Below are 22,480 nucleotides of genomic sequence, written 5' to 3'. Positions count from 1 at the left end.
GGGAGACTCTATCTCCCAGGACTCTACTGCAACTTCCTCTGACACCTTCCACTTCCTAACCGAGGTGGAGTTTTGATCCCTGCCTAGCTGCCCCCTGGCTTTCCTAAATTTTCCCTTCCAAAAGCTGTGAGAGTAGAAACACAGAAGAAAAACAACTGCTTGAACACATGGGCTGATGGGGATGTAGATGTTAAGTGATAACTCTAGTCCAACTATCAATAATATGGAATTAGGTCTTGATCAATGATACATGTAAAATCCAGTGGAATTGTGAGTCGGGTTTGTGGGGGGGAGTAAGGGGCTTGGGGGAGAGGGAAAGAACATGAAATGTAATTATGGGAAAATGTTCAAAATAAATAAAAATAAAAAGTAAAATAAAATGAACTTTCCCTTCCTAACCCTAAATAAAACCATCTAACTTTCCCTTGAGTCTAGCCTGATTTAATCTGCTCCCTACAAACCTACAAAGATCCCTGGCCAATTCCTTGGTGGGGGGTTGGAGGGAACCTGGCTACCTTCCTTTCCTTTCCTGCCTTTCTCTACTTTTTCTTTACATCACCCTGGTCCACTAGCCCATCTTGTACTTGAGAAATAAATCAACTTACTGTTTATAATATCGAGGAAGCAGTCAGATTGTGTTAACCCGTCAGATTGCTGATGTGGCCTAACATCTGGGCCCTACAGCCTATGGTCAGCTACTATTGGGTTCAACACTGGTCCAAACCTCTAAAGTTAATTACATTCAGAAGTGGTCAAACATTTATTTCGAGAGCCAAACTACATTTGGAAATGGCAGTTTAACTTTTGCTTTAGAGACTGTTGGGAGTGATAGCTTAAAAATGAATTTGTTATTGTCATAACTGGAAAGAAGCTAGGGAAGACAGAGCATGAATATGGAATCTTTTTCCCCTAATAAATTTACTATAACCCTGATCTTGCAGAAAGGATGAAGAATCTTTTGAAGAGGTGTCATTTTGTATCCTGAACATCAGTGGTGGATGGTTGTGTTCTCAGAAGTGATCATCTCCAGTTGCACTGAGAAACTGGGTTATGTTATTTTTTTTAGCTTTAAAATACTATAAATAGGGGGCAGCTGGGTAGCTCAGCGGATTGAGAGTAAGGCCTAGAGAAGGGAGGTCCTAGGTTCAAATCTGGCTTCAGACACGTCCCCGCTGTGTGACCCTGGGCAAGTCACTTGACCCCCATTGTCCACCCTTACCATTCTTCCACCTAGGAGCCAATACACAGAAGTTAAAGGTTTAAAAAATAAAAATAAAAAACAAAATAAAATACTATAAATAATGATCTCTCTTGGATTTCTCATTGATTTCATTATTAATATATAGTATATTTAGTACCTTTGTTTAGTTTTCCTAGAAGATTACAGGATTTAATAAAGAGATGTGAGTAACCACTGTTGAGAAATGAGGTTTCTCCAATTTAATAAATAACATTTAATCAACAAATAGAGGCTCTGATTTGATTGTGTAATAATTATATATTTGGAGAGGTGTCTTATATAAAAGAGAGACTCTTATGGTTGTCTGTCAGGAGCCCTCTCTCCTATCACTATTATTGGAAGGAAAAGGGGGATTTCTCTGTAAAAGATGGATTACCAGAGAATGGGCAAGCAATGGTAGCTTGAGAGGGGGCTTTAGTTGTGGGTAATGTTGGTGAGCCCCCAGGCTTGGTAAGCCAAGATCTTCTTTAGGCAGAAGCCCCTCACTGGGTTAAAGTGGCATAGCAAGGGGTCTTGATTAGCCAGAGTCAAGGCTTGAGGTTTTAGCCTCTTGGACTGCTTGTTCCCTCTGTGTCCCCCTGAATAAAATCTCTTTTGACTGCTATCCAAGTTTATTCATTTGTTATTAAGGTTGCAGAAGATGGGGAAAAAGAGTAAAGGTGTTGAGGAGTCCCTAAATACTAATCCCAAAAGGTCTTTCTTCCTGGTCTGACTAGATCACTGAAACCAGAAATTCTCATTTCCTCCCCTATTTCTTATCTTAACCTAAATCTACACTATGAGAAATATAACAGGGTCTTTGAGGCAAGGCAGGTAGGTGTTGAAAGTCTTTGGGGTTCAGCTTAGTGGCTAGCTGAATCTGCTGACCCCTCAGGTCCTTGGAGACGTGAAATCTTCTAGTTGATGTTTAAGACTTTCAGGAAACCACAATGCTTTTGGGATACAGATGTTCAAAGAAACCCTTGGGCTGGCTCTCGATTGATCCCAGGTGAGCAAACGTTTGTCTTCTCTCCCTGATCAAAAGCCTCTTCCTTCAGATTCTCCTTCTCAAGATCCCCTTCTCCAGCTCAGCTGTTGGTCTGTCACTCAAGTCAGCTTTTCAGCATTGTAAGCTTCACTCACTCCAGTGCTCTTACAATTGGTTAAGGAAGTATATTGAAATTTTATTAATTAGTAAATAGACCAACATGCCTCTAGATTCCCTTAAACCTTGGGATAAGATGAAATATAACTGTCCATTTGCAATGTAGTTGGCTAGAATTAATTCACTGTGAAATGGCAGGGGGTGTTGTGGGGGAAATTCTTGTTTAATGGAGTATCAGAATTGAGTCCTAAGGCTAGGGAGTGAACTTAGTGAAGTAGAAAGAGAATCATGGGATGTAAATATGAATCCTGGCTTTGTCATTTATTATTTGTGACCTAAAAAAGTCACTTTCCTTCTCTAGACCTCAGTTTCCTTATTTGCAATATGAGTGGCATGGATTCTTTTGACCTCTAAGGGTCCTTCTGACTCAAGAATTGTCACAGACTAGCTCAGTGATGCTGAGAAAATAATTTAACTTCTTTGTTTCACTTTCTTCATGTATGAAATGAAAGGTTTGGATTGTGATATTTTAAGTCAGTTTAAGCTCAAGAGTTCTGCAAGTTTGTGACTCTTGGGCTGCCAGAGCTTTATGAGCTTAGATTCTCACTAAAATTTTCTAAAAATCAGTAATACTTGAACAGAAAATCAGTAATTTTGAATCTTGACCAAGCTAAATGTTTCACTTTTAATTTAGCTTATGGGCTAAGCATTTCAGTATGGCATGTGGTATGTGATAAATTGATAATTTTCTATTTTGAAATCTAAAATATTTGTCTAAAAACATCATTTGGCTCTAACTTATAGAGGTATATAAAAGGGACAATTAGAGAGAACAAAGAATAGTTTTTAAAATAGAAAAAAACCTTAACTGTTCCCAAAGTTCAGTTATCCTTTCTGGCTGATCTTTATTAAGCTAAATTTATGCTATTGGAGCAGTTATTTGACTTTTTGTTTAAAGTAACTAGATAGGGGGCAGCTGGGTAGTTCAGTAGATTGCAAGCCAGGCCTAGAGATGGGAGGTCCTAGGTTCAACTATGGCCTCAAGACACTTTCCAGCTATGTGACCCTGGGCAAGTTACTTAACCCCCATTGCGTAGTCCTTACCGCTCTTTTGCCTTGGAATCAATACACAGTATTGATTCCAAGATGGAAGGTAAAGTTTAAAAAAAAAAAAATTTAACTGGATGGACAATTTTTCTGGAGCACAAGTGTTGGATAACAAGCAAAAGAGATGAACTGTATTAAAATGAATAATTTCATTGAAAGTAATTCCAAATTTTATAATGAGGAGGCACAGCTAGGTAGTCAGGAGAATCTGAGTTCAACTATACCTGCACAATTCTTGGCTGTGTGGTCCTGGGTAAGTTACTTAGCCCCAGTTGCCTAGCTCTTCTACTCTTTCAGAAGGCAAGAGTTTAAAAAAAATTTTTTTTTAATGGTCTAGATGGAAATCAGTTCTAGTTTTTATGAAGAACACAGACACAACTACTTTTAGGAGCCAGATGATGACAAAAATAGTTCACTGTCATGTTGTGTAAAACCAAAATTTATTTTCGGGTTATGTACAAAGCTCTGGGGCTTCATAACAATTTCTATTAGTAGCAGTGAGAGTTCATGTTAGCTTAGCAAACGGTTTTGGGAGTCAGAAAATGCTCACACAAAGCTGTTTTTCTGCTCTCTGTTATTTGTGGCATAATGGAGAGAAGAGTCCTGGGTAAGAAGTCAGGGGGCCTGGATGGTCAGTAACTGACTGGATGATTGGGCAAATCACTTTACTTTTGAGCCTCTATTCATCATCCTCTGTAACTGAGGGGCTTGAACTCTAGCCTCCAAGTTTCCTTCCAGCTCTGCCTCTCTGGGACTCTATAAGAACTGGATTAGTGTAGGTATGGGTGTTTTTCTCCTTTGTGGTTTGTCGGTTTGACTTTCATACTTAAGATTCTCAGACTGTTCTAAATGTAAAATCAACCTGATACATTATTTCCCCATTTCCAGTTATCCAAGAAAGGTAAATTATGAGTTTTCTTTGGAAAGATTAACTCTGAATTACAAATCAAACTGGATGAGGCATTAATAAATACTGTGCTGAATAAGTGTGAGTTTGAAAAAGTGACTCATTTTCTAAAATTTTGTTTCCATTCAAAGGAAACAACATCCCCTTTGGAACACCTAAATGTTATTGGCAGACAAGTGAGTCCTTGAAGTAGGGCCTGCCTACTGCATATAAGTACCTGCTTCTTTCTCTTCCTATTTGAATCCTTCTCTGGATACTGTAGACTAGATCCAAAGTAGAGGAGATAGGGGAGATTGGGTATTGTATTTCTCCTTCTTCCACATAGTACTAAGCAGCAATACTCAGAACAACTCTTTGTGTTTCATTCCCCCTATGACTCCTGGTTATGTCTTCATCTAACTCCTTGACTTTTATTAATTTCTGGATGGGGGCTGGAAGACATGTGAATAAACTACATTCAAATGGGTATATCTTTTTTTTAATTTCAAAATCCTTACCTTTTGTCTTAGAACTGATTCTAAGGCAAAAGAGCAGCAAGGGCTAGGCAATGGGGGTTAAGTGACTTGCCCAGGTTCACACAGCTAGGAAGTGTCTGAGGCCAGATTTGAACCTAGGACCTCCTGTCTCTTAAGCCTGGCTCTCAATCCACTGAGCCACCTCACTGCCCCTGGGCGTTTGATTTTTTAAAAAGTTCTGCTAGGCTCTTTAAGGTTGAAGTGGTCCTGAGGTGGGTGACTAACATGAATGGATCTGATAATACCATTCTGTGGCAGGATGGAAGGCAGGCAAAGTAGTCTTACCATGGGGCACAGTTGGCAAGGTCATTCAGTTTTCGGGGGAGTACAATTTAACCAGGTGCTGTACTTCTGTTGCATAGCCTGTGATGGGGCAGGTTTGGTGACTCTTCACATAGTTATAAACACATCGGTAACAAAACACATAGCCAGAGGTGGCAAGTGCTGTGTCATTCACCCGGATTTTTCGACATAAGGGACACACAGTCTTCAGCTTCGGCAACAAAGAAGGATCAGAGTTGTAGTCCAGGTGGACAGGGGGTGGTGGGGTGGGCAAGGCAGTCAGAGATTTGATGGTTTCTTGATTCTCTGAGGAGTACCACCAGTCTAGGAATTGCAGGAAGAAAACACCTACAGAAAGGCCAGTGGAGATGGACAAGGCAAGGCCTCCTATAGCTTTCTTGACAGCTGATTGCACCTTCTCTCGAATACTGTTGGGGAGGAAGAGAAAACAGACATTAAGGCTGAAGGCCCAAAATCTGATGAGTGCTCATTAGGCTTATGTATACAACTGCCTGACCAAGTTCCAGTGTCACAACTCTTTTAGGAAGTAGCCAAATTCTGTTGCTTCGACCTTTGCAATACCTATCCCTTTTTGTTCCACTATCTCTTCTCAATCCAAACTCCTGGGACTATCCTAATAGCATCTAGCTTCCTCCATAGAGTTGCTCTCTACAGGCTCTCCCTCTTCCAATCCTACTTGCACACTGCTGACAGATTAATATTCTTTATCCACAGACTCATGTTAAAACCCCAGATGGTTCTATGCTGCCCACAGCTTTCAGTGTTTTTCCAAACTCATAAGTCTTGTTAAAACCAAAGTCTTTAGCCTTGCAAGGACTTATATCTACTTTGTAGCCTTATTTCCCAACACTGATAGGCTGGCGGTGTGACCTAGGACAAATCTCATTCTCAAGTGTTCCAATAGACAAAAATAGTATATTGCAAAGAATGTCTTGATCTAACACCTTCTCTGTGAGATTGATTTCTATCTACTTTATATGTATCTTGTATATACCTCCTTTGGCTCTTTTATGTGTTAGAATAGGACCTCATTAGATTGTGAGGGCAGGGATTATCCTTCCCTCCTTTTCTGTATCCCTAGCAGACACATCCTGGGACACAGCAAATGATTTAAAAAATGCTTGTTCACTGACTGATCTGCATTGTTTGTGTATGTTCCTTACCTGGAACTCTGCATGAGTGAAAATCATAGGTCTAGCCTAACACCATTTCTTGACTTCCCTCCAGCCCAGCAAGCCCCCTTGTCTAGCTTTATAGGCTTTGTTTTTACCAATTCTTGGTCCAGGCTCAGATAGCTGGAACCTCTTCCTTCTGACATTCTAATTCACCATCTTCAAGTCTCAGACCCAATTATTGCCACTTCTTTCAGTGGGAGCCCAGATCTAGGGCTAGGAAGATCAAGAGAGGTGCCCAATGCTTTTGTTTTACAAAGTTGGGCCCAAAGCAGGGTACTAAGCAGGAGGGACAAAATTTGAATCCAATGGAGTCTTGGTTCTGACATCAACACATGGTGGCTTCTCATGCATTTACACACAAAGGACTGTAACACCCACCACATAAAGCATGCCATATCTAGCCCCTCAATCCAAGTAGGTTATAACTTCCCTTAGGGCAGCAGAACCTGTTTGGTTTAATTTTGACAAACCTCCAAGCACTAGTAGAGTGCTATCTTTAGGAGGTTCATGCAGTAGGTAACTTAAAAAAATTTTCATTGAAGAAGCAGCCTCAAAGCCAGGGCATAGATTTGTATCCTATTTTGAAACCTTCATATTGGTATGACCTCAGTCAACTCTTATAAGCTCTTCAGTATTAAAGGAAGCTCTCTAAAATTACATGTTTGTAGAGAAGGGGCTGACCTGTATTGGTAGAAAGGGTTCTAACTGAAATTATGGGGTCATTCCTCTTGTTAATAAAAGTACATTAAGTTGAAATGCCTTCCTCTTTCTAATTGAGATTCATAAAGGAGCTACACACATTTTAATTATAAGTAATCTAGGGTTTTTTAAATGAGTCAGTGATGTAGGTTTTTTTGGAGCACAACGAAGCAGGGCTATAAAACAGTCTGAATGTGGCAAAAATCTGAATAAGATTTTAGCATGGTATTTATAAATTTAAAAAAAAAAAGATTTTCTTAGTAATCTAGGAATAGAGGTTTGCTATTACACCTCCACTTTTACCTAGTGGCTGGTTGTGGCATTCCACTAGCTTGAGCTAGTGTCTTTTCCAGAGCTCTGATATCTTCAGCTGAGAGTCGACCTAGGCGAACTCCAGCTAGGCTCAGCAATGGTGAATGATGCTGAGCCTTCCCCAGGATGTAACGTAACTGCTGTATGAGGAACCAGCCTTCCCAGGCCATGGTTACAAATGGATAAGCTGCCAGGAAAGCTCGGTAAAAACGCTTCCAACAGGAAGAGGGGGGATGAATGGAATATTCATCTTCTTCTCTTAGGCTGGAGACCAACTTCTCCAACTTCACTTTCAAGTAGGGAAGGAGGACCAGGAACAGGAGGGACTTCCAAAGCTGCTTCTTTGGGAGGCCAACACTGGCCAATCTCTGGACCTCTCGAGGGTTTCCCATCACGATCCTCTTTAAGCCATAAAAGTTTTCAGAGAAGGAGGCACTGGCTTTAGACAAGTAGTGCTGCTGTAGCAAAAGATCCAGAAAAGTGAAAATTTCGTCAAACCATCTCCAGAGGAAGCCATAATGGGCAGGGTTGGATTCTGCAAGAACCTAAGGCAAAATGGGAAAATAATTTCATTACATAATCATTGCAATAATGTTATGTGCAGCACTGCCTGTTTTCTCGGAAGCCTCCAAAGACTTTGGGCCTGAGCATGAAACAAATGTAACCACGCTGAAGGTTAAATGAGCAGAGCTCTGGCCACTGGAGGTTCAGGCACGAGTTTAAATGGACTTTTGGTATTGGGAACTCCCAGTCGCTGGAGACAGGCGCCTAACTGCTGTGGGATTACACCCTGCAGAGCGGGGAGCCTGCCTTTCCCTGCATTCACTCCCGATAAGGAGGACTTCAGAGCCCGAGGCTTTCCTGGGGCTGACAGGCGGGCTCCAGCCCTCTGCCCTCTCCTGATGCCCCTGTCACCCCTTACCTTGGCCACATGCTGAAGGGCAGGTCTCACGGCTGTCATTAGACTGTCCTGAGCAACCACTTCGAAGATGGAAGGCCGGTCATCGGAGCCGGAGGCGGCTGTGATGTGAGCTCCGTGCTCGGCCATGGTGTCCTCTCTGTGCCGGCCCTACCGGGCCTCAGACGGCAAGAGGTGAGGAGCTCCAGGGCTGCCCATGAGAGAGCCTGGCTGTACAGAACTTGGGGTGGGGGTGGGGAGTGGAGGCGTTGAAGCAAGGATTCAAAGGCGGCCGCTTAGCGGGAGGGTCAGGCAGCCATCTCTGAGGTAAAGGAAGGAGGCCTACTTGGTTGCGGCCGCCGGACCAGGGGCTCAGACCCCGGTCCCCATAGAGGGGGCCGGACGCCGTGAGGCAGCGTCGGGGAGCAACAACCCTTCCCGGCCGCGCAGCCGCACTCGGAGCTGGGGAGTCCGGAAGTCACTCCCGGAAGTAGATTCTTCTCCAGCCGTGAGAGGGGTGTGGAGACGCTCTAGCTCGCAGATTACCAGCTTGTAGGGAAGTAACTCGACTCCCCGGTGTCTCATTTCCGCTTCTGGCCACCTGGACCTTTAAATGGTCCACGCCCTGTGCCCCACCTCCCCTTAAATCCTGCTTTCTCATTCCCTTACCTCTGGCTGCTCTTTGGAAACCAGGCAAGAATAAGATTTGTTTCCTTATTTGCCAAGTGAAAGGAGAGGGGAAGAACTGAATAGACTAAAATCAGGAAATCAAATCCATAAGCATTTATTAAACACCTACTGTGTGCTACGTGGTGTGCCAAATCTCCTGGATTCGGATGACCATGTGACCATGGAGACTACGAGTCTCAGAACGTTCGTTCACAAAATGGGAAAAAAACCACCTATTTCACTGTGTCGTGTGGGTTAGATGAGATAACAAGGCCAAGCATGTTTTGATATTTATGTTTAAGGTTTTCAAAGCGCTTTACAAATGTCTCATTTTATCCTCACCACAAACCTGGGAGATAGGTGCTGTTGCTATCTCCATGTCACAGATGAGGATACAAAGCAGATCAATTAAGTGTTGTGCCTAGGGTCATGCGCAGCTGGCAAGTGATCAGTAGTGGATTTGATCTCATGTCTTACCAGTCCAGGTCAAATGCTGTAAATATTGCACCATCTGGCTGCCTTTAATGCACATCTTATAAGAAAATATATGTAAAGTACCTTAAAGTGTTATTCTACACATCTGAGGTTTTTGTGTTTGTTTTTGGCAAGGCTTGTTATTTTGACATAATAAAATGAGCCAACACTCCTATAACTTTAAAGTTTACAAGGCACTTTCCCTATGTTTTCTCATTTTATCCTTACAGCAACTTATGGAGGTAGGTGCTATTATCCCCATTTTACAGATGGAGAAAACAAGGTTGAACTCAGTTAAATGACATGTTCAGTATTACACAGTTATTGTGTCTGAGGCAAGATTCCAACTCAAGGTCTTGCTGATTCCAAGTATTCTTGTGGCCCCTCTTAGTGAGGGAACTCTTTGACAATTGCTACAATTTATAATCTTAAGAGACTTTCCTAGAAGGTCATAGAGTCAGTATTTCAGAGGAAGGGCTTGTCTAATCTTTCCATTTCAGGCAGATTTTGTCCATCAAAAGGGTATTCCTTTGAAGTGTCATTTACTCTCAAATAACTACTGAATAGATAAATTGTAGTAATCATGAGGTGGACCATACCTTCATCCTTGGAACTGAGCCATCACTTGGCATCTTAGTTTATTAAATGCTTTGTAAATGTTGAATGAATGTATGAATGAAGCAAAGAAGACAAGCCAAACAGGTGAAATAAATAATAATATAAAGGAGTGTAAAGTAGTCTGGGATAATCAATTTGGATTTGTGGTCAGAAGACTTAGATTTTTAGTACTGCCTGACTCCAACACTTACTCCTAGTTGAGCAAGTAATGTAACATATCTAAACCACAGATTCCTTATTAGCAAATTTATACTCCAATTAATTTTGTAAACAAGGCTGAGCTTTCTCTCTGTGTTTCTTTATATGCATATATATTTAAACATACTTATAAATTTATAAGATCTGTTATTTCTCAAAACTTAATTGTGTGATATGAGGGAGCTAAACATGCATTGCAGTTGAGGGATGGGAAAGGTTAGTGTGTATTAAAGAAGATATTTAAGCTTCAATGGAGGAAGAATAGGTGAATAAAATGAGGGAAGAGTGGGGCTTAGGTTCAACAAAAGCACTGAGCTGAAATGCTGGAGAATAGTGATGAATTTATTAAACTTCATAAGTCACATTTCTCTTCTGCTTTACAGTTTCTGAAGCACTTTCATCAAAATAGTTTTCTGTTTTGGATAGAACACAGAATTCGGAGTCAGAATTGGATTTGAATCTATCTAGGTTCTCTTTGAAACTTACTATTTGGGTAATCTTGGGTGTTACTTTACCTTTGTAGGCTCTAGTTTTTTAAACTGTGTAAAGAGAGGGATGAACTAGAGCATTCTTAAGACTCTTCCACTTCACAAATGCTGCCATCTAAATTTTCCCACTTATTAGATGGTTGGCCTTTCATAGATGGGCCATCCCTCCTAATAGAATTTATATAAGCGCTATGAGAATGGGGACTCTGTGAGTTTTGTTTTTGTTTTTTTGGCTTTGTGTTATTGGCACAGTGGCCACATCTTGCAGATCGAAAGTCTTCTAGAAATGTTTATTGAATTGGATTTTGCTGTTTCTGAAATAAGGATAATATTTGCAGCTAATGAACTTTACAGTCCTTAAAGTGGCATATAAGTGTTATTTTTATATTAACCATTCATAGGACCATCTGATAAACATAATGAGGGAAAGACTGTTCTTTTCTAGGAACATTTCTTATATTTGTTAGATTGCCTGAATGCTGAACTCAGGATTTTTGTAATTTTGATTTGGGTTTGCAAAAATGGATTCTGTATGGTAATGGTGGAAAGAACACTGCATCTGCTGTTGGAGGACCCGGGTTCAAATTCTGACTGATTCTTGTCTCTGTGGCCTTGGACAAGTCTGCCCCAAGTTCTCTAGGCCTCAGTTTCCCTGTCTGTAAAGTGAGAAGATTGGAGTAGGTAGCTTCTTATCTCCCTTTCATCTCTAAATATAAAATCATGTGATTCTCTTTGGATGCCATCTTTTAATCTATGACTGGACTTTTTTTAACTTGCTTATAGGATGTAGAGCTATTAGACAAAGGAGAAGTTCTCTGGTCCAATCTCTTCATGTTTTTATCCTACACATTGTTTCTGCCTAGAAAGTAAGCACCTTTAGGGCAGAGACCCTTTCATTGTTTTTATTATCCCCAATACTTAACACTTTGTAGTCATTAAATGTATTTTTTTATTGTACCTGTTTCCTAGGGCAGGCAAGTCCCTTAGCTACCCTAGGCCTGAGTTTCCCTGTGTGTAAAATTGAGGGGCTGGGAAGAGGTCTCTTATAGCTCTGCTTCTTATGATCAATTAATTATATAGGTGAGGAAAATCAGCCTGGGAGAAGTAAAGTTCCCACCCATGACAATCAGTCTGGTTTGCATTCAAATCCAGGTCCTGGGTCACCCAACAGCATTCCTTGCTTCACCAGAAACACTAAACACATTTGCTTTTGGTGGAAATCCCAATCTTTTTTGGGAGCTCCCTTTAAGAAGAGGGATTATTAATTTTTTCTGTGACATGTCAGTCTGGGGAAACCTATATACCTCTTTTCAGAATGATGGTTTTAAATACATTTAATATATAGAATTTAAAAGAAATCAATTATAATGAAATATAGTTTTCAAAAACGTTTTTTAAAAAACCTTCAGTCTTAGAATCGATATCGTTCCAAGGCAGATCAAAATCATTTTTTAAAAAACGTCTCCTGGGGGCAGCTGGGTAGCTCGGTGGATTGAGAGCCAGGCCTAGAGACGGAAGGTCCTAGGTTCAAATCTGGCCTCAGCCACTTCCCAGCTGTGTGACCCTGGGCAAGTCACTTGACCCCCATTGCCCACCCTTACCACTCTTCTGCCTTGGAGGCAATACACAGTATGGACTCCAAGAGGGAAGATGAGGGTTTTTAAACAAACAAACAAACAAACAAAAACGACTCCTGACTCCAGTTGGAAAACCTTTGCCTTAGATCTCTTAGCTCCAGCATCCAGCACGTAGAGGGCTGGCAAATAGAAGGCGCTTAGTCAGTGACTTAGTGTCCTGAAAAAACGAATTCCTGAGTACATATAGATCTGGATAAATAAACGGTTTCTGTCTTAGTCTCCCCAGAACTCAGCCCAGCGCCTGGCACGCTGTAGGCACTCAATTATTGAATGCTTCGGCACTGACTGCCACTTAAAGGAGCACCTCTGCTCCTCACTGAATAGGGGGGGTACCACGAATCAGGCAGTTGTGGGGGTGGGAGGGTGGGGGGAGTTCTATCTCCATGACGATTAGACGCGCAGTCGTTCTCTCTTCCAGAGGACGTTGAGTACCGCCCCGCGCGGGCGCTACAACGCACGCGCAATTGACGTGGGCGCTTCCTGTCGGCCATCTTTAGCCCTGGCAAAGTGGGTTTTGCGCAGTGGCTGAGGCCGCCCCGAAAGGATTCGTGCCGGGCAGGAGTTCTCGATCCGTTCGCAGCCAGTCACCTCGTCTCTTCTTGCCTCGCCTTATCTTGCTTCTCCTCGACCCGCCTCATTCCTCCTCGCCGCTACCGGTGAGCTCAGGCCGCCCGAACCGTGGCCCCGAGGTTCAGGGGGGCAGCCGCGCGGGAGCGGGGGCTGTAGGGGCCGGGCGTGGCCGTGTGGCCTGGAGTGGAGGCGGGGAGGGGGGACGCAGGGGCGTGGCCAGGTGAGCTCTGGCGGGTCGGGGCTGGGAACCCCGGGGATCACTGCTTTAGAGGTAGTTGGGAGGATGCTCTCTGCCACCCTGGCTTGGCACCCTCGACCCCGAGTCATTCAATTAGCGCCAGTCCAGCCCTGGCCCTTGCTCTGACTGCTTGGGCACCTGCAGCCCCGCGAGCTCCGGGGAAGAGCAGGGTCAACCGTGGCGGACCGGAGCTCGGGCGGGGCCCCGGAGCCGGGCCTGGCCAGAGCTGTCCGAGCTGAGCTGTCGAAATCCACCCTGCTTTCTCCCTCTCCTCCTACTCCCTATTCTTCCTCTTCTCTCCCCTTTCTTTCTCTCTCTCTTCTCCATGTTCTCCCTCTTTCCTTTCAGTCTGCCTTCCTCCTCTTTCTCCTTTTTGTTGTCTTCTCTCCCTTTCTCCCTCCTTTCCTTTCTTCTCTCCCTCCCTCCATCTGTCTTTCCCTCCTCCTCTTTTTTCCCCTCTCTTTTTCCTCGGTTCTTCCTTACCTCTGTCTCCTTTATCCCTTTCATCACAAGGACCCCGTAAATTAGAGGGGATTTCCCCCCTCACTTTACAGATGGAGAAACCCAGGCCCTGAGAAACTTTTTATTTTTTTTTTAAAGCAACACCTACGGTCATACAGCTTGTAGCTTAGAAGTTGGGTTACCAGTTTGGGTTTTGAGGGCTTAGCTAACGAGACCTTTTTGGCTTCTAGGTATCGGTCAGTTGAGGTCCCTGGGGAAGGAAGCTTTTAAGTATTCATCTTATGGAACGGTAGATTAGGACTGATATGTTTTCCGTTTTTGCTTGAGGCTTTAGGAACTTTGGGAAGGGACAGTTTAAATTCCTGGGGGTGGGGGAGCGGGTGAAAGAGTAAGCTCTTAATAAAAGCTCTTTGAATTGTCTTGAATTAAATCGAACCCAGAAAAATGCTCACCTGACTTTTAGGTTATGGAAAATTCAGATCATACGATTTAGACCTGGAAGAGAGCATCTGATCCAGTTAAGTTCCACAAATATTAAGTACCCACTGTAAACTAGCTAATAAATAAATAATAAACTTTTTTTTTTTTTTTTTTTTTTTTATCCTGGGACTCCATTCTAGGAGCATAGGGCCACAACCAGTAGGCAATGGGTCGCTCAGGGTCACCCAGCTGGGAAGTATCTGAGCCCGGGTTTGAACCTAGGACCTTTCGTCTCTAGGCCTGGCTCTCAATCCACTGAGCTAGCCCAGCTGCCCCTAGTTTAGGTTGCAGTTTCTTTAGCAGATGTAGTTTTTACAGGGTGGGGTTGCTAGCCCCACGCCCAACCCTCCTCCTTTTTCATCCGGGCTAGGGACCGTCCTTGGCCCAGGAGTGGTAAGGGTGGGCAATAGGGGTCAAGTGACTTGCCCAAGGTCACACAGCTGGAAGTGTCTGAGGCTGGACTTGAACCTAGGACCTCCTGTCTCTAGGTCTGGTTCTCAATCCACTGAGCCACCCAGCTGCCCCCCAAATAATAAACTAGATAATAAAAAATACTACTAGGTCTCATTTTAGAGGGGAGAAAATTTGAGCTCTTTGCTTTGAAATTTCAGATACTTTGGGGCCTAATTATATCCTTTGGGTTTACATTGGCAGATTTTTTTGGGGGGGAGGGGGCTGGTAGTCAGGATTTTATTGGATATACCTGGTTGCTTGTGAGTCTCAGGTTCTTCATTAAAACCTTTTTACCTTGTAAGAGAAGTTCTTTCCAAATGTCAAGCATCATTATCATAATGGTTGTTGAAAAGATGGAAATAAAATGAGAATAGTAGAATGATAGAGGCAGAGGAACTAGAGATCTTAATGAGAAAAAAATGTAAATTATTAATTATCTTCATTGGATGCTTCTATTGCCTAGCCTCTGGGCACACTTACAAAGTAATAATAGAAAGCAAGCACATTAAGGAGACATAGTACAAGGAAGAACCACACAGCCCTTTCCAAGGATGACTAAGTGTTGTGGTTAGGTGAGAACTGTTTGAAGTATCACAATTCAGACTTCTCCTTGGCAGAAAAGTAATTGTGTTAATTCTCATTGTGTATTCATGTGAGGTGGAATTTAAGAAAAAGTTGACATTTGGGCTGTGAATGAATGAACATTTCTGGGAATAAAATGAGAATAGAATAGAGGTCTAGGAATTTGAATTAAAAGTTTTTTGATGACTATCAGTATATTTGTTTTCCTTTTAATTATATGTATTTTATGCATATAAAAATTACATTCTGGAATGGGGTCTATAGATTTCACCTGTCTTCTGCCAAAACAGTCTATAACATAAGTTAAGAATCCCTGGAATAGAGCATAGTTTTCTTTCCCGCCTCTTCTATTTCCCCCCTCCCTCCCCACCTGCTCCCATTTTTTAAAGAAGCTATTTGGAAAGGAATCCAGTTTTCAGCAATATACATATGGTTTTAACCATGAGGAATGAACTAGATAAAATTTGTTTTTATTCAGGTTTATTGCTTATTACATTCAGCTTTTTTGATTGGTTTGCAGTATAGTTTACTTTGTACATTTAAATGGAAGTCAAGGTCAATAGCTTTGTATGATCAAAATACCCAGGATATGTACGTTCTTATTGTATGCTGGGTATCCAGGGATACAAAGATTGGGGGAGGGTAAAGATCCAATTTGCTATGAAGTTTAGTCAAATGGGGGTTAAAACCCATGGACAAATTACTGTTATCAGTTAGGATGGCAGTTTGGAAAAGGAGAGGCAAGAGGACATCATGAAAGATTTTCTTTCAGAGGGTGGTTTAATTTTTAGCTGTATTGTACAGTGATTCATTATAAGCTAACTGCTATCTGGAAGATACCATTTTCTCTCTATGAATTTCATTCAGTATTTGATTAAGATTAGACTCTAGAATGTCATAATAGTCTTCATCTTTGCAATGAAAGGTTACTAGAATGCCTTAACCTCACATTTTGGCTAACTGACTAATAAATACCTTTTAGCACAGAATCTTTCAAGGATAAAAGTCCTGTTTTTTTTTTTTTTTGTTGTTGTGAAAGTAAGGGCTAGGTAGCATTTCCTAATTTAGTGATTCTCAAACTTTTTTTCAGGACCCTTTACACTTTTAAAAATAATTGAGGATCCTAAAGGGCTTTTGTTTATGTAGGTAACATCTTTTGTTTTAGAAATTAAAACAGATAAGAATTTAAAATATTTGTTAAAAATAGCAATAACCCTTAATATGTGTTAACATTTCTGTGAAAAATGTATTTTTAAAAAATAAATAAGAGTGGTATATTTTTGCAAATCATTTCAATTTCTGACTTAATAGAAAACAGTTGGATTTTCATATAGGCTGTATTGAATCTACCTTAATATGTTTTGTTTGAAGTATATGAAGAAAATCTGGCTTCAAAAAGATATATATTTGGAAAAGGGAGGAATATTTTAATAGGCAAATAATCCCTTGGTACAGATTATGGGTCTGCAGTCAGGAAGACCTGAATTCTAATCTAGCCTCAGACACTTAACTAGTAATGGACCCTGGACAGATCACTTAACCCTGTTCACCTCGTTTTCCTCATTTGTAAAATGAGCTGGAGAAGGAGATGGCAAACCATTCCAGTATCTTTGACAAGAAAACCCCAAATTGAGGTCATGAAGAGTTGGACAGGACTGAAATTACAGAACAACAACAAATTATTCAGATATAGTTTTGACCTCCCAGACCCTGCCCTCCCACTTTTTGAGAATTGGATAGCAGCAGCTTAAAAATCAGTGATTTGCCCAACATTACACAGCTAGTATGTATCAGAGGCCAGATGTGAACCTCCAGATCTTCCTGACTCCAGTGCATAAATCTTGCCTGTTAGGTTATGAAAAATACAGATATATTCAGTATGCTGCTGAATAGTGAAGCTTTTGCTGAAGTTTAGTACTGACCTATTCAACCTGTGCTGAAACCAGGAAGGTGGAGTCAGATCCTGTGCTTGGAATGTGGCACTCCTTGCCTAACTGTATAGTACCTTTCTTCAGGCCATCCTTGGGAGTCTATGCATCAACTAATGGCTTTTTAGTTCAGATAAGGAAAAGATAGAAGGGGGAACATGGGATGGAATTCAGTGGTGGTTGAGCTTATTCATTATTTTTATGAGAAGTTGACTGTTTCTTAGTTTTCTAGACAGAAATAATGACTTGTATATACTAAGATTTGTGTACAGGTAATTATTGATTTTTATACTCAAGTGGTAAAGCAGAGGGTCCAGGATCAGGAGCCATGAATTGACTTGGGAAGGGACAGTGGGGCTGTTGGGGATTGGGCCAAGGTTTTGGGCTACTAGCCTTGAAAGGAATGGTAAAGGGCTACTGCCATTAAGCCCCACCTCCTTCCCTTCCCTCTCCCCTCCCCCTCTTCCCCCCAATCTAGGGTCAGAGAAGGCAGAGACTAAGGGAAGGCTTCACTTTAAAAAAATTTAGTCTTAATTTTATATCACCTTAATTTTCAAATATAACCCTCTCCTAAGAGTCATCCCCTTAAACAAATACAAATTGGGGAGACAAGTGATTCAGCAAAAACAATGGCACTTCAGCTGAGTTTTATCCTATATAGTTTTGAGCACCCATAGATACTCCATCCTGCCAAGTAGGGAAGAAGAGGCCTCTCTTCTTTTGAGGCCAATCTAGCTTGGTCATTAAAGTTAAACAGGATTCATGTTAGTTTTTTGTTCTTTACATTTACAGTATTGTAGTCATTGTGGATATCGATTTTTGTGTGGTTTTATTTGGAATAGACTCATGATCCCTTGGGATTTGGGGAGGTCCTTTGTATCTCATCTGAAACTTAAGGCTTTATTCTGTTTCCTGGAGCATTAAGAGATTAAATGACTAGCCTGAGATGGGGATAGGTCCTTCTTGACTCTAGATAGTTCTGTCTAAACCACCCTGGCTCTCTGCCCTTTGTATTTTCCTGATTATCCTGACTTTACTTTCATTTTTCATATAGGTCTTCCCTTGTTGCTCTGACTTTCATTATTTCTTATTCCTGTATTCACATACCAGAATTTGTCTAACTATTTCCTAATTGATGGACATCTACTTTCTTTCCCCATTATTTGTTACCATAAAAAAGAACCACTCTTATCATTTTACAATATGTGAGACTTTTATTTCTGTTTTTAATTTCCTCCAGATATTTGACTAGCAGTGGGGGTCTCATGCGGGAAGAGTGGATATTTTAGCTTTTTAACATAATGTCCAAATTACTTTCCAAAATGATTGGACTAATTAATAGCCCCACTAACAGTACCCTATATTCCAGTTTTTTATTAACTGAAAATTTGCTAGTATGATGTGGCCTCAGCTCTTAGGAGTAATCTTGAAGCTCTTAGGAGTAATCTTGAATAGTCTTTTAGTTGGCTAATAGTTTTTTTTTTTTTTTTTGAGAATCCTTTGATATCTCCAGCCCAGATGAAGGGGAGGGGCAGAAGGTCAAACTTGACCAGGGGGTGGAAGAGTCCTTCTCTGACTCCAGCTCACTTCTTGCTGGAATCCTACCAGGATCTCTGCTTCCTAATGGTCATAACTCCTATAGAGATATACCTTACTCCTAGCAGTAAAGTATGGGACAACTAGGCCTTAACATTAGCCCTGTCACTTAAGCCTCCTATAATTAGAATATGAGCTTCTCTAGAAAACAGCAATTATCAGATTTTTCTATTTGAGGCCTTTGTGTTCAGTAAGTGTTTAAAACATGCTTTTTTATTCATTCACATTGACTTATTAATAGGGGAATGATAGTAGAAATCCTATTTCTTGCTCTTAGAACAACTGGACATTCAGCTTTGACATGGAGAGATCATGAGAAGGGAATGACCAGAGTTGGGGATGAAGCAGCAGCCAGACTGGGAAAATCCTTTATCCCTTGTCCCCCACACTCTTTCCCTTCAACCTAGGACTGTGTTGGTGAACCTATGGTGCATGTGCCAAAAAGGGCATGTAGGGCCCCCTGTGGGCACACCTGCAGTCCTTTCCCCTTGCCCCCCACTCAGGGCAGAGCTGTTCCCCCCCCCCCTCCATGTGCCTGAGGACATTGCTCACTTTCCCCATCCCTCTGCCCAGCAGCCTCAAGGTGGTAGCCTATTGAGTCTGTGGTGAAGGTGATTCTTGTGGTGGGGTTGGAGAGGAGCTAGGTTTGAGGGAAGCAGAGTGCTTGGGCCACTGTCCTCCCCCTCTCCACATACTCCTCTCATCACTGACCTCTCTGCCTGGCAGCCCAGTGGGAGTGCTTCCTCCCTCCTCTGTCTGGGGTAAGGTTAGGGGGGCAGGGCACAGCCCTTGGTCTGAGCAGTTGAGTGGGAGCCAGGCCCAGCACTCTGTCTCTAAAAGGTTCGCCATCACTGACCTAGGACCTCAATCTGTGAAACCATCAGAGAAGAACTATGATCTGGGCTTTGGCTTTTAGGCAAATTTCCCAAGCCCTCCTTCATTTACCTCTCCCATTTCTTTTCCCTCTACCTTCAGAGAATCCATTATGCTTAACACTCAGCTAAATTCCTAGAAAAAATTTGCCTATACCCATTGCTTCCAGTTCCTCTCATTTCCTAATCTAGCTTCTGGCCTCATCACTTGACTGAAACTGTTCTCTGAAGTTAATAGTGATTTCGTAATTACTGAACCCAATGGTCTTTTTTTCAGTCTTGATCTTTATTCTACCTACCATCTGGGTTTGACATCATTGAACACCCTCTCCTCCATATTTTCTCTTGGGTTCTCCTGGTTTTCTTTCTACCTCTTTGTTTCCTTTGCTGGTTCATTGTCCAGACCTCTCTACCTAAATTCAGATCTTCTCCAAGACTTTGTCCGGGATCCACTTCTCTTATGTCTACATTTTCTCTTGGTAACTTTATCAGCTCCTTTCCCAGGTTGATATAGCAAGGCCCATTCTCCTGATGGCCTGGAGACATCTCAAACTCTGCATGTCCCAGAGCAGCTCATCTTTCCTTCCATATACTTTCTTCTTCAGATTTCTTGATTTCAGTTGCAGGCACTACAATTTTCCCAATCTCTTAGGCCCGTAACTTGAGCATTGTTCTTGTTCCTTCACATACCCTCAACTCACAATTGCCAAATGGTGTGGTTTATGCCTCTGACATTTCCTGTAGCTTCACAAACCTTTCAGGCTCACCTTGCCTCTTGAATAGATTTTTGTAATGGCACCCCAGTTGGCCAAATTGCTTTGAATTCATCCCCCATGTTTCTGATGGAGTGACTTTGTTTAAGCACAGATCTGATTATATCATCCCCTACTTGGTAAGCACCCAGGGCTAAAGTTTTGAAAAACATTTTTATTGTCTGTCAGATAAAATAAAAACTCCCCTGTTTAGTTTTTAAAGATCTTTAACAGTATCCCAACCTATATTTTCCCTCTTGTATGTAACTCCTTTGGCACTCTTATTCTACTCAAACTGATTTCTTCTCTATTTCTTAAATATGGCAACAGCCCACCTCTTTTCTTCATATCTTTTTCTCTAACCATCCCTGATACCTGGAATGGACTGCCTTCTCACTTTCATCTCATGGAAGTCCTCTCTCCCTTCAAGAGCACTATGTCCTAAGCACTATGAATCCTTTCCTGATCTATAACTGCTCCTGTCTTCATTGCCAACTAATTTGTGTTTAACTACTTTGTATTTATTTTCTTCGTTTTGTTTAAACTGAGGTATTCTTTTTGCCTGTGCCACAAGAGTGTAGGGATTGGTTGTTTGCATCCTCATCACCTAGAACATATATTGGAGCTAGATAATTGCTTGTTGATTAATTGATCTTAAAGTAGAGGGGGAAAACTGATTTTCCTATAAGATTTTTTTCAAATAAATTGCAAATTCTTTCAAAAAGACTGACCTTTAGCTTTTGAAGCCTTTTTGGATGATGTCACAGAGTTAAGGCATACTCAGTGGCTTCTCTCCCAATGTCTTGGCTTGAGGATATCCACTTTTTTTTTCCACTTGCAATGCTGAGTTTTCTGGCAGGAGATTCTTTATATTGCCTAAAAGAATATTCTCTTATTGCAGGTATACCTTAAGGAGCCGGAAAAATGACTGACTCCAAGTATTTCACGACCAATAAAAAAGGTAAGACCAAAAGTGTTACTCTCTCCAACTGAGGTCAAATAGAGATTCTGCTCAGGAAGACTCAGTGGAAGAGGTAAGGTTTATTTTACGTGTCTTTGGCTATAGGGTTGTTACAGAGAAACCTCTTGGTGTTTGAAGGTGTGGAAGGCAAGCCTGTTGTTTCAGTTTGGTTTAAAAAAAAAAGGGAGAATTCTGTTTAAAAAAAAACCATGCCTCTCCCTGTCCCCTTTTGGCTTTAGAGGAAGAGGGAAATAATTGCCTATGCCTTTGGCTATAAAAGCTGAAGAAATGGTTGGATTGCATGTCCCGGTGATACTTCCTCTGGAGCAACAGCATAAGAAATGATAAAGAATGAACCTTCTACCTAATCATTTTAGATTCATGTTAAATGCGAGACAGCCTCCCCAATCAGAGATTCTTTGATTCCAAAGTTAGCCTAGTGGGATTCTTGAATTTTGCACTGACAATTAAATCAGGTGCTGCCTTCTGATCCAGGTGGTACCACCATGAGCTGGCATGCTGATTTTTCTACCCAGCTGTTGGACTGGGAGCATTGCCTGAGAGCTCTCCCTCAGAAATCCTCATTCGATCACATTTCTAAAAATACAACTTTGAACTACCTACTTCTGGAGCTATAACTAGATTTCCTTTTCTCAGCTCACTGGGGTTAGGCAGCTTATCCTTTTAGTCCCAGATTTTGCTATCCAATATTAACTGTTTTCAGTTTGCTACTCCTGCTGCTCATGACGTATGTTATTGGAATCCTGCCATTTGCTCATTTGGAGCTCTTAGGAAATAAATCATGGGAAAAGAGCAGAATTTCAGTAGCTTTGAATTTTGAGGGAACCAAACTTAGCTGGCCAAATTTTTGGTTATACTACTTTAATTTGCTGACCAAAAATAGGTAATGTTTCATTACCTAAAAGTACCTAAAAGTGTACTTGTTTTCTGTGCTTAAGTGGATGTTGATTGCACAGATCCCATTAAAAGTGCTAAATTCCTACAAAAATCGTAATATGTTGGTATCCTCCTTTTTCTAGTTATTATTCCACTGAATAATAGTTTAATGCATTGAGATCAAGGATACAAAGATGATCCAACATTAGTAAAAGAATGTGTATCATTCATTATATTAAAAACAAAAAAGATCTAAACCACATAATTATATTAACAGTGGAGAGAAGGTCTTTGACAAAGTGTATGATACTCATTTTTTTTTTTTTTGCTGAAAATGCTTCAATGTAGATGTATGGAGGGATCTT

General features: G+C 41.4%; 2 protein-coding genes across 2 annotated transcripts in view; one reads left to right on the top strand and one right to left on the bottom strand.

The window, feature by feature from the left end:
• Positions 1-4,961: 4,961 nt before the first annotated feature.
• PEX12 (peroxisomal biogenesis factor 12) lies at positions 4,962-8,637 on the bottom strand. Its single transcript, XM_044676201.1, has 3 exons — positions 8,265-8,637; positions 7,334-7,887; positions 4,962-5,563 (listed from the first exon to the last, which is right to left on the bottom strand). Exons 1-3 carry the CDS (start codon positions 8,388-8,390, stop codon positions 5,164-5,166), a joined length of 1,080 nt encoding a protein of 359 aa, XP_044532136.1. The 5' UTR covers positions 8,391-8,637; the 3' UTR covers positions 4,962-5,163.
• Positions 8,638-12,853: 4,216 nt separating this feature from the next.
• The window catches only part of AP2B1 (adaptor related protein complex 2 subunit beta 1), a 154,802-nt gene continuing 145,175 nt past the window's right edge, over positions 12,854-22,480 (top strand). Inside the window, exons 1-2 of the mRNA XM_044672741.1 lie at positions 12,854-12,980; positions 21,159-21,218. Coding sequence (XP_044528676.1) covers positions 21,182-21,218 — 37 coding nt within the window. The 5' untranslated portion in view covers positions 12,854-12,980; positions 21,159-21,181. The remainder of the gene's footprint in view (positions 12,981-21,158; positions 21,219-22,480) is intronic.

The sequence above is a fragment of the Gracilinanus agilis genome, chromosome 4 (assembly GCF_016433145.1).
Source record: "Gracilinanus agilis isolate LMUSP501 chromosome 4, AgileGrace, whole genome shotgun sequence".
In the NCBI taxonomy this organism is placed as follows: Eukaryota; Metazoa; Chordata; class Mammalia; order Didelphimorphia; family Didelphidae; genus Gracilinanus; species Gracilinanus agilis.
This window is presented reverse-complemented; position numbering and strand designations above follow the sequence as displayed.

Coding starts and splice junctions, on each gene's coding strand:
- PEX12 (XM_044676201.1), bottom strand. CDS start 8,390: ATGGCCGAGCACGGAGCTCACATCACAGCCGCCTCCGGCTCCGATGAC. Junction 7,888..8,264: donor CCCTTCAGCATGTGGCCAAG/GTAAGGGGTGAC, acceptor ATTTTGCCTTAG/GTTCTTGCAGAATCCAACCC. Junction 5,564..7,333: donor ATGCCACAACCAGCCACTAG/GTAAAAGTGGAG, acceptor CCTCCCCAACAG/TATTCGAGAGAAGGTGCAAT.